Here is an 11,453-nt window from a genome sequence, read left to right on the forward strand (position 1 = left end):
TGGTAAGTTGGAACTATTTACTACCGGATTATGGCAACAACAAAGCCAAGGCTTTAGGGAAGTTTAAAAGAGAAGGGAAAGGAAAGACACAAATAGAAAAATTTCCAGTGGTGTCCTTAGACCTCTTGGAATGATGGTACATACCAAGCATCTAACTATCGTGCAACAGCTTGAGTAAATATTGGCTAATCCAGTGAAGACGTACGTGTCTTGCAGGCCAGTTAAGCTTCGGGTTCTCCCATACGTACTGAAGTCTGAAAACCCCTAGGAGAGGATCCCTGACCGATTTCGATAACCAAGGATAACCAAGGGTGAGAAAAACTGGAATAGTAGATTCAAGCGCCATCGTCCTATTCCTTGTGCTGGTAATTTTTAGTAATCAATTTGATGGGCGAGGCAGCGCCTAAGCAATAATTTACTAACCAGTGATTGCTTGGTGCTCTCCGGACTCCGGAGGCTCCATACCGAGTACGGTATTCAAACCCGTACTAGAAACGTACGAAAGAGTTGTGACCTTCCAATTTAGTGGGTAAGTTTACCGTCTGTGACCATGGCCGCTTGCGCCTCCTTGGTCTTGGCGAAACTTCCACCCATCCCCATCCCCAAAATAATCTTTCATTTCATCGATTGCCTCCCGCAGTCTGCGACCTCCCACCCGAGTTCCTCTTCCAACCTGATGCGATTGATGAGCTCGTCGACTTGCTCCGTGTTCCCGGCCTCATTGCTAAGGACATCAGTCCCCTGCGTTGCTGTCAACGTTTCCCGCCATCTCTATCTGGCCGACAACTGAAAGGGGAAAAGTTGGAAAGGAGGCATTTCCTCCGGCCGCTCGTTTTTTATTCTATATTTTTTTTTGTTCGGTGGCCAATATTCTTATCTCCTTTGTTAATAAACCTATTAATTGCATAAGATATCATATACTCGGAGCGTATCTCGCTAGCATTAGAAGTGTGGGTTGACCTCACTGTTACTTGCATGCGAACCGTCCCCCTTTCAGCAGCCCCGATTTTCACTCAGATACGGCAGTCATCGACTCAGTCTTCCCCGGATTTCCGCAAAATCTCTTTCATGTTCAGTGGAACCTGTTAACACTACTTGGCTTGATCTCTTTTGAATCGACGCAGTGTGAGCAGCCTTGCGCCCATGGGGTTGACGCAGCGAATCTCAAAATGGCTGCCCTCTTCGCCGAGTCTCCCTGTGGATGACGTTTCGCGCGAAAAGGGCCGCAACATTTCCAGATTCGCGTTCTTCAAAAGAAGAATACGCTTGAAGGGCAATTCATCGATTTCTATACCCTTGGGATTTGTTTTGCTATTTCCATGCCTTGTAATAGTCCTAGTTTTACTTCTTTTTGTTCGACACCCTTCTTCTCCCGGTGGCATTTTAATCCCAGCTGGCACACCTCCATCTATAAGGTTAGTATAATCTTCAAACCTATGCACAGACCCCTTAGTATTCTCAATCACTAACAACTCTGCCGCTCTTTTCAGAAAAATAAGTGAAAAGCATGACAAGGTCTTCGCCTCGGGATGCCTGCAGGTTGAGAAAGAGGTTGAGGGCAAACGTGCGAATGCTGCGTTCGTCGTTCTCGCTAGGAATAAGGAGTTGGACGGCGTCATCCAGTCTCTCAAGTCAATTGAGAGACATTTCAACCGATGGTTCCACTATCCTTACGTGTTTTTGAACGACGGCGATTTTGATGACAATTTCAAGGATACCGTGAAGAATTATACAAGTGCTCCTGTGGAATTCGGCAAGATTGACGATACCATGTGGGGTTATCCTAAGTGGGTTGACCATGACGTGGCAAAGGAAGGCATCAGAAAGCAGGGTGACGCCGCTATTATGTATGGTGGAATGGAGAGTTACCACCATATGTGCAGATTCTATTCTGGGTCAGTATAATTGGTTCAACGTCAGTTTTCTAGTTTACTAATGCTGTAAACAGCTTCTTCTACAAACATCCCCTCCTCATGAAGTACGAATGGTACTGGCGTCTGGAGCCAGAGATCAGTTACTTCTGTGACATAACCTAGTGAGATCAACCCTTGGCACCGTTCGTACTGAGATTGAGCATCCATCACTTACACGTATATAGCGACCCTTTCGTCAAAATGGCTGAAGCAAATAAAACCTATGGATTTACGATTGCCGTTAAAGAACTTCGTGAGACTGTCCCCAACATCTTCCGCTATGCCTCGGCCTATAAGCGGAAGCACAATCTCGAGTCAAAGGGACTTTGGGAGATGTTCCTCGAAAGGCCACCTGAGGAGGAGCCCAAGCCCGAGGAAGGAAAACAGGATAAGCTCCCTGAGGAAATCCTGCAAAATGAGCCTGGAGAGAACACTGTTCCCGATGTCGACCCTGAGGCCATGGAAGGCGAAAAGTATAACATGTGCCATTTCTGGAGTAACTTTGAAATCGCACGCTTGGACTGGTTCCGCAGTAAGGAATACGAAGAGTTCTTTGAAATGATGGATAGGAGCGGTGGTTTCTGGATGGAAAGAGTACGTATTCGAGATTTCCCCAGTACCTGATTTCCCTGCAGGCTAACAACGTAATCACAGTGGGGTGATGCGCCTATCCACTCACTAGCCGCAGGCGTTCTTCTGTCGCCCAGCGACATCCACTATTTCCGCGATTTTGGCTACCGCCATACGACCATCCAACATTGCCCCGCTAATGCTCCCGCCCGACAACTCCCACGAATCCCGTGGCTTGAAATGACCACGGAAGATGAGAAAGCGCGGTTCGAAGAGGACGAGTACTGGGCAAATCCCGACCCGGTCAAAGAGAACGGTGTCGGCTGCAGGTGCAGGTGTGACACAGATATCGTGGATGTTGAGGGTAAACAAGGCAGCTGTCTTGCCGAGTGGGTAGAAGTTGCGGGAGGTTGGGCTTCTCCCTAGATTCGGACAACTTCATGCTTTGTCCGCTGTATAATCATCGCCTCCTCGTTTCCATGCCTTTTTTGTTCAACTATGAGCATTACTCGGGTTGCCGTTGGAGTTATTGTTGCTTGAGCCGTCATCTTATGTTGGCTGTGGGGTTCTGGGCGGCGTTCAACGGATCTGACAGCTTCTTTCATGGAAAATGGGGTGATCATTCTCATCAATATTCACAAATTCATCTAGCGTGCTTTGTATGTTTTCATTTGGATTGCCGCGTTTTGTTAAAACAGAGAGACTTTCTTCTGGAAAAAGACGGTTACTGTCCGGCCGTCAGCTTCAAGATAGTCCCCGAGAACCTCTACCGGAATCTATGTCCGGTCTCTCCACAGGCAGGACCGTTCTCTCTACGTAGCTCTTGGCTACGTTGAGTATTCCACGCCTCTGTTCCTCACGGTCTCTGACAAAGGCTCGATGCCCGCTAGCCTGGTTTCGATTATGCCTCCTGCTCCGCAATTCTCTTTGGCATATTACTATATGGTCCATTCACCTCAGGAAACTGGCTGTCATCGGGTACGACATTAAGTTGCAGCGGACCGATGAGGATGGAACTACTTGCGGCGGTTAAACCCTTCTTGGCCCGCTTATCCTTGCAGAGACCACTAATCTATGCCCGATGTCCTGACGCACTGCCTTACCCTGTTCTATATCTCACCTTTATTTCCTACCCTTCCTCGCCGTTATGTCATGAATTGTACATATCTTCTTTCTTTTCTTTTCCTTTCCTTGTTCTGAAATCCTGGTGAAACTAGGTCATTTCAGATGCATAGCCCCGAAGAACGCAAATAAACGACTCCCAGCATGGCTTATTCATAGAGTATGAGATTTCTCCTTGTATGTAAAGGGTTTTACATCTTTCCTCAAGGCTGGAGAGAAATACTATACTAGTATTAGTACTAATGACCGTGACCGGGCAATGAGTACTAGCTGCATCAGCTAGGCTCCTTCAGGTTAGTGGGTGCCTGATAGGAGATAAAGAGATGCCTTATCAGTTCGATTCTAGAAGAAGTGCATATGATAGAGTACTAGTAGTACTCGAGAGATCCAGGCAATAAGGGGACAAGCAGGCCACCTAATTAATATCCATAGATTCGCAGCTTTTTTTATTCCTTCCTGTTCAGTTAATCCTGCTTCGGGCCGTGACAGGTGAATTCCGTGCCTAGTAGTCATAGTAAGCACACCACAATTGTCCCTGTCATGTGCCCCGCGCGTGGCAGTCACCATCTCCAACTCTATTCTCTTAACATCTTCTCTCTCGGTCATCTTCAACCTTTAACAACGCCACTAGCTATAGTCTGAGTCTTACCATGCTGAGATCTTTATAGACTCGATATCGAGCAGATTCTCTTCATCATCAGTTTGGTCACGGGTTTAGAAGCGTCTAATATACCACTCCGCTCGGGCCCGGGACCCTCCCTCACCCCACAGCGTCCGCCTCGTCATCGGGCATCTGCTTTTTAGGCTGAGCTTATCGAGGGATATCCACAAGAAAACAGCCCTCTGCCGTTAAAAAGGACAGAGCAAAAGCTCCCCTCTCGACAGATAACGTATCCTCCCGCTGATCTTTGTTTTATTTGCTCTTTGGCTTAGCCTACGTCTATTGTACTCGACCGAATCTCCGCGTCTTTGGACCTGGCTTACTCTGACTTTTGCCCCATGCTACTTCCACACTGACGACATGGCTGACTCTCCAAGGCCTCACTCCAGACGCCCATCCCTCACCTCATCCTCTTCACATCTGCGGTACCCAACTTTTCCTCCTCTGAGTGGCTCAGTTGAAGAGTGGTTGTCCCGCTCGAGGCCTATCAGTATGACGTCAAGTCATCTCGCGGACTACACGCCCAGGCCACTGAGCGAAAGCTGGGCAACACTGAGCGCTTCCGACGTTCATTCTGAGGATGGTAGCCGCTCTGAACAAACCGACGTTGGGTCTCTAATTGACCAAGCCGGTCCGGATGACGTTGCAAGCCTTGACGAGCAGTATAGCGGCAGCGAGGTTTATGGGAACGAAGAAGACGATTATGACTCGAAAAGCAACGTTTCTGAATCTCAGGAACTACCCGCTCTTTTCCCTCAGGTCAGATGCTCTATCGGTGACAGTAACATAACCACGAAGACTGCTTTTCGTCAATCAACCGAGTCGATAGAGTTTACCGAGCCTGAAAAATGGCCTGAAGTTGAACAAGTGGAACTGAAACACACTATCCGTATGTTTAAAGGTACCGAGGCCGACGAGCTGAAGAGTCAGTTTTCTATCAACCTGCAGGACTCTATTCTTACAGCCACCGTTCAACAAACCATGACGAAGAAGAGCCTTGACACTGACAAGCCGTTCCGTGTGCTTTATATCGGAGATCCTGAGTTTCGAAACATCATTCTCGACAAAATTGGAGATGTCCTTGTGTCGAGCACCTGTAGTGACTTTGAAAGCAGTTCCACAGAATCCTCTAGATATCACGTTGTACCAACATCGTTCGGGACAGGCGCAGTCCCTAATTTCGCTGAGCTCCTTCCAATCCATGTCCAACTTATTGTTGACGAGTGCCCTGGAGCTTCTGTTGGCTGTCAAAATGATAAGCCCAACACCATTAGATTGGATTTCAAAAATCGGCCATCATGCACATCTTCCTGGACAGGGGGCGAGTATTGCGTCTCATCCCCAACTGAATGGACGCTTCCTGATGTAGCGATTCTTTTCTTATCCAGCAGAGACTCTGCAACTGTGATGGAGACCCAAAACCTGGCTCGCATTTTCATGGAAAGGCATGGCATTCCGGCTATGGTTATATCCGAGAAGCCGCTCTGGGATCTGGCCGAAGTAATTCCTCTGAACCACCATAGCCTCCACATGTGCCTGGAGTCTCGTCATCCGCTGACTGGGAAAGTCACAGTCCTAAGAAGGTATCCTATTGATCTAGCGACTTTTGAGAGTATCACGCCCGGGCAGCTCAATAGGAATCTTGCCTCTTTGATGAGCATCTATACTAAAAAGTCTGAAAACATCGCCCTGGAGAATACCGGCAACTTCCAGAGGAAGCCACTCTTCTTTGTTGAGAAGTGGACAACAAAAATACCCTTCATCCCTTTCCTGAATGACAACCGTGAGTTGACGCCTGTGCTGCGTTTAATCACTCTCACCGTTCTCTTAAGCGTAGCTACCATTCTAGCACACTCAGCTTTGCGTGCTACTTCAATTCTATTCCCCCAAAAAATTCCTCAATCGGTTATTTACAATACTGTATCCAATGCCCCGAGCCGTACTTCTACCAGTATTATGACAGCAAATGATTTAAAACAAACTTCACTCTCTACACTGTCTTCATCGGTGACCGATGTTCAAGTTTTGGGGAACCATCACCAGGGTCATTCCCAGTTGGACAACATGATGGGCGGACTATTGTCCCCTCCTAAGAAGCAGGAGTTTGAAGGCTTTGAGATTCAGACTGTTGGTGATTGCCACCTTGTGATAAAGCCACCCAATAAAACTTTGACTGGGAAAAAATATCCAAGATTTGATGTCCAAGTGAGCCGGGGAGCCAAACCGCTCGAATATGAGCTCTCTCGCTTGTTTGATGGAGTATACACACTTAAACTTGATCGAGTGGATGCGTATGGAATTGTGAACGTCACAGTCACTATGGCTTCAAGACCTCCTCTCCGCCAAACCACATCGGTGGACTTTGGAACCCCGTGGCTAAAGATCGCAAATTGGAGGCGGGCAGCACATGTAATCTCGTCCCAGTTTATGGGGGATTTCAACACTGCGCAAGTTGGATTATCAGAAGTGTACAGTCGACTTTGCACTGATTTGCAAGTCATTATGGGGGATGTTGTAAAAAAAACCCATATCTTACGCCGAGAAGCAAACGTTCTCCGTCATGGCACTGGGCAGCTTTCTGAGACAAAAGACGTGGTTGTCTCGATGTCCAAGCAGCTTTCTGAAGTCGTCAGACGTACTGCTGTCCAGCCATTCCTCGCCGTATCATCAGTCCTGCAGGAAAAGACCATCAAAGTAAACCAAGAGACGCAGGAGATTATCAGTGGTACATGGCATCGAATTAGCAATCAAGCATATGGGTTTGAACTCAAATCTGTGAAGGACCATATTCGAAATGCAAGGAAGATCCATACGCTAGACACGGCCCAGAGAAGAGCTAAACGCTTGATGAAACGAAAGTGCCAACACTCTGAATGTTTGTGAGAAAAGCTGCGGGCTTGTACCCTTGCTTAGTCTATTTTTACGACTTCGAACTTTGTATTTGCTTTTCGTACGTGCCTGCGGTGCCTATTCTTCTTCGGTGTTTTTCTCTTCCCTCCTACATCTCCTTATCCGTCTTCTTCTTTTCCCCCCTGCTATTGGGGGAGGGATGGTTTGTCTTGTTCCTAGGCGAAAAGGGTCACGATATTTTTGCTTCCATTTATTTATTAAAAGGCCCGGAACCATGTTAGTGTTTCGGGACAGTTGCTATGTAGTAATGAATACCATGTGAAATGCTAAAACCCTCTTTTGATTTTACCACTCTTTCTTCGCCTAGAAATCTCTTAATGCCCGTTTTGACTGCTTTCTATTATGATTTAGTGATATTTCCCCAAGGTGGCCCGCAGAATATAAGGCTCTCAAGGCGGTGGCACTAGCGGCCTTAGGTCGGAGGCAATGAACTACCCCCCACCTTTTACAACAAAAACAGCCGACCATATTTTCTTCTCCTCTCTATAACCATCTCCCTAAAACTTCTTCCATCTCAAAACAATAGGTACGTGCTTGCGCTCCCACTAAAGCCCGAAATCACTGGAACTTATAAACTTAGCAGAACTTCATCCCCATCTCGTCATCATGTCCGACGTCCCTGAGACCAAGCCTGACCCCACTACCAGCGCTCCTGAGGCGGCTGAGAAGCCCGAGGAGACCACCACCTCTACCGAAGCTCCCAAGACTGAGGAGGAAAAGTCTACAACTGAGGCCGTAGTTGACACAGCTAAGGAGGCGGCTACCAAGACAACCGACAGCGTTTTCGCTATGTTCGGCGGTGGTCCCAAGAAGGAAAAGAAGGAAGAACCTGAGGATAACAATGATGAGCCATCTGGCTCTTCCAAGGCTCAGAAAACTGAGGAAGACGTGAGTACCTGTTTCCTTTGGCTCGCTAGACTGCTCCTTTGCTCAACATAACTTGCGTTCTACGTCATCGTCACTTTCCTGCACCAAAGTTTTTGGCTCTTATGAGTCAATCGTGCTACGAGTTCGGTTTGCCCCAGTACAGGTGGCTAACGATTCATTAATATATAGGATGAAGCACCTGAGTCCCCTGACGTTCACTTCGAGCCTGTTATCCGCCTGACCGAGAAGGTGGAAACCAAGACCAACGAGGAACTTGAGGAGCAGACCTTCAAGATGCGGGCTAAGCTGTTCCGATTCGACGCTGAGAGCAAGGAATGGAAAGAGCGTGGTACTGGCGATGTTAGACTGCTCAAGCACAAGGAGAACCAGAAGACTCGCCTGGTGATGCGCAGAGACAAGACTTTGAAGGTCTGCGCCAACCACTACAGTAAGTTTGGCGCATATGGACCATGTTCTTTTCTTCACCCGGCTTACTGATGGGCTATCTAGTTGTCCCTGCAATGAAGTTGAGCCCCAACGTTGGCAGTGATCGCAGCTGGGTTTGGAACGCCACTGCCGATGTCAGTGAGGGTGAGCCCGAGGCGCAGACCCTGGCTATTCGTTTCGCCAACAGTGAGAGTAAGTTGATATCCGTGACGAGATGTGTTTTCGGTTATGGCTTTGCTAACTGAGCTTTAGATGCCAACCTGTTCAAGGAGGCTTTCGAAAAGGCTCAGCAGGAGAACGAGAAACTCCTCGCCGACCAGTAAAACTTTTGCCCCCGAGTGGACTGAAATGAGTTTTACTTGATGAACTATCATTAATTACCCTTTTGATTGTTTCAAAACACTACGAGTGAATATAAGACTCGCCGGTGGACAACACAGCGTTAACCAATCTGTATCCCCTTCCCTATCACATCCTTTCCGATATTGTCACATCCTCCAGCCCCATCCCCCGACGACTACGCGACGAGAACGGTTCACTGACACCGGTCGCGACAAGATCGCGAGCCAGCTTCCGGCACACATTCAACCTCACCAGATGATGTTGAATGTATGTTGATATGGCAGTAGATTAGTAGACCCCGGACCCCTGCAAATATATGTTTGAAATGCACGATGACCCCGTTATGTATTGAATCTCATAAAATCAAATATAGATCTCCTGTGTCACGCGTAAAGTTCTCGTCGTTGTTGCAAGACTTCATCGTTGGTATATGTTATGTACATAAGCTCATATATGCGGTGACGATAGGCCTTAAAAGTGAAGGGAAGGGTAGGGTAGAGTCATCAGTCACATAATTTTTCTTCGAAAGAACGGGCGTATCGAGCTCTGGTATTTCATGATGTTGGATGGTTTAGGGTCCCTAGCGGCAAAGGTTGACCACGACCACCAGTGAACGTCTAAGTCGTGAATGCCTGAAAGTCAAGTCAGTCGGATCGCTTCATCCGCCCCCCTCTTCCTTGCCGACCTTCTTCACTCTCCCTCCGAACTCTTCCCTCCTCAATACCTTTCATCCCACAACTCTCTCTTCAGGTACACCCCTACGCGGTCATCGCGCGATCTCTGAGGGTTCCACCCAATCGGAGTCCTAGTAGATTCTCACCGACAAGCGTCCTATTCGACCTCGCCTCACCTTTCATTCGCGCAATCCCCGAGCTCGATAGCTCGAACTCATCATTCACCGAGTACCTTCCACTTATTCTACTCCCCTCCCAGTGAGCTTAACCGAAGTTCGCTGGCAAAATGCCCGACGTGAGTTCCCGATTGTTTCGATTCATCGCATCGCCGTCTTCTCCAATTGGCAGATGTGTTTATCAGCTTGCTGTCGCATTCGACTAACGCTGTCTTTCTCCCCATTTAGGTCAAGAGGAATGTCCGGCTGGTCACAGAACAGCATGTTGTGTATGTTGAATCCTGCACGCCGATCTCCCTCCCAATAAAATGAAATCATTCCATCCTCATCAGCACACCCTACGCGCCCATCGCTGTCACACTTTCCTAAACTTACTGGTTACCTTGACTTTTGTTGTCGCGATTGCAAAGCAACCAAGGCGCGGTTGCTTTGCTTTTCCGCATGTCGCTATGACTATAAGCTACGGGGACGACAACAGGGCTTTCTTTATTTAGCTGTGGCTTTTGCTGACTGGTCGCGTCTCCGCTTCGATAGAAACAAAGATTCGGGTGTTGAAGGGTTCCCCCTCCGGGCGTGGTCTATTGAGATTTACCTGGTCAATGACCACGGAGAGCAAGTGCCGGCCAACGTCTTCGACAAGGTGACGTATACACTTCATCCTAGTTTCGGGGATCGGTCCATTCAAAGTACGTTATTTCTAATCACCTTTCCAACACTTGGTGTATATTTCCTCTTTACAAATTGAGCCGCACACCCCGGGCTTGAAACTATCTAAGAAACCGTTATTGCCGGAAACCCTCGGCAATGTTGAGGAAATATCACTAACGCGCAAAAATGACAACAGCCTTCAAGAACCCCCCATTCAGGATTTCAGAAGAAGGATGGGGTGAATTCGATATGCAAATCACCCTTCACGCCGACAAGGATCATTACTTGACACACGACCTCAACTTTGCACAGACACGCTACGAGTCCAAGCACGTCATCGTAAGTGTCTCCGTCGTTTTCGTCCCTGTCCCTCCATCCGCTCAAAGAAAACCGCTCATACGTGATGCCAGACATTTAAAAACCCCAAGCCTGCCTTATTGGCAACCCTTCGTGAATCTGGCCCCATTCCCGGAGACGAGAACGGTATGAAATCTAAGCGTTCCGCAGCTAGCGAAGAAGGATCAAAGAAGAAGAAACGAACAGAGAAGAGTGTAAGGCCCCTACTACCTTCATACATAGCAAAAGCCAAGAGCACTACCTAACATGAAATCGTTTTCGCAGGTGGATATGGACAAGTTAGCCGACGGCCTCCAACGACTCGGAGAAGATGATCTTCTCCAAGTGGTGCAGATGGTACACGACAACAAAGCCCCAGACTCGTACACCAAGAATGACGTCGAACGTAAGTTCCCCACGGGCACCACGCTACACATTCCGAAAAAGAAGAACGGAAGATTCAAAAGAACTAATCGATTCCTACAGAGGGAGAGTTCCATGTCGATCTTTATACCCTACCAGACACCCTGATCAAGATGCTGTGGGATTTCACGCAAGAGAAGGGCGCTCTGTGAATTGTTTTGGGGGAAGCATTTTCCTTCTCCATCTCCATCTCCATCTACCTGTTTGCATCACTGTCGCTTTTTTCCTTTTATCCTGGTCTGCTTCCTTTATCTTCTTACCCCAACTGCTTTTTTGTATTTCTGATCAATGGGCCGTACGATGAATGGGACAAGGCACCGGCCCTGACACATCAAACGTATTGAAAAAAAAAAAAAAAAAAAAA

General features: G+C 47.8%; 4 protein-coding genes across 4 annotated transcripts; all 4 read left to right on the forward strand.

Annotated features, from left to right (window-relative positions):
- Positions 1 to 613: 613 nt before the first annotated feature.
- On the forward strand, positions 614 to 3,027 carry BDV27DRAFT_86319 (glycosyltransferase family 15 protein). Its single transcript, XM_032077803.1, has 5 exons — positions 614 to 1,415; positions 1,491 to 1,895; positions 1,949 to 2,035; positions 2,099 to 2,507; positions 2,568 to 3,027. The coding sequence occupies exons 1-5, from the start codon at positions 1,144 to 1,146 to the stop codon at positions 2,907 to 2,909; spliced, it is 1,515 nt and encodes a 504-aa protein (XP_031920524.1). The 5' UTR covers positions 614 to 1,143; the 3' UTR covers positions 2,910 to 3,027.
- Positions 3,028 to 4,068: 1,041 nt separating this feature from the next.
- On the forward strand, positions 4,069 to 7,191 carry BDV27DRAFT_86348 (uncharacterized protein). The gene is made up of 3 exons (XM_032077804.1): positions 4,069 to 4,119; positions 4,274 to 4,495; positions 4,656 to 7,191. Exon 3 carries the CDS (start codon positions 4,759 to 4,761, stop codon positions 7,147 to 7,149), a length of 2,391 nt encoding a protein of 796 aa, XP_031920525.1. The 5' UTR covers positions 4,069 to 4,119; positions 4,274 to 4,495; positions 4,656 to 4,758; the 3' UTR covers positions 7,150 to 7,191.
- Positions 7,192 to 7,599: 408 nt separating this feature from the next.
- Positions 7,600 to 9,513, forward strand: BDV27DRAFT_139317 (Ran GTPase-binding protein YRB1). The gene is made up of 5 exons (XM_032069427.1): positions 7,600 to 7,702; positions 7,760 to 8,064; positions 8,233 to 8,491; positions 8,554 to 8,682; positions 8,743 to 9,513. The coding sequence occupies exons 2-5, from the start codon at positions 7,783 to 7,785 to the stop codon at positions 8,811 to 8,813; spliced, it is 741 nt and encodes a 246-aa protein (XP_031920526.1). The 5' UTR covers positions 7,600 to 7,702; positions 7,760 to 7,782; the 3' UTR covers positions 8,814 to 9,513.
- Positions 9,514 to 9,516: 3 nt separating this feature from the next.
- Positions 9,517 to 11,453, forward strand: BDV27DRAFT_139319 (putative transcription initiation factor subunit (TAF30)). The gene is made up of 7 exons (XM_032069428.1): positions 9,517 to 9,801; positions 9,911 to 9,951; positions 10,217 to 10,368; positions 10,527 to 10,669; positions 10,741 to 10,881; positions 10,952 to 11,072; positions 11,153 to 11,453. The coding sequence occupies exons 1-7, from the start codon at positions 9,793 to 9,795 to the stop codon at positions 11,239 to 11,241; spliced, it is 696 nt and encodes a 231-aa protein (XP_031920527.1). The 5' UTR covers positions 9,517 to 9,792; the 3' UTR covers positions 11,242 to 11,453.

The sequence above is a fragment of the Aspergillus caelatus genome (genome assembly GCF_009193585.1).
Source record: "Aspergillus caelatus strain CBS 763.97 unplaced genomic scaffold BDV27scaffold_457, whole genome shotgun sequence".
NCBI lineage: Eukaryota > Fungi > Ascomycota > Eurotiomycetes > Eurotiales > Aspergillaceae > Aspergillus > Aspergillus caelatus.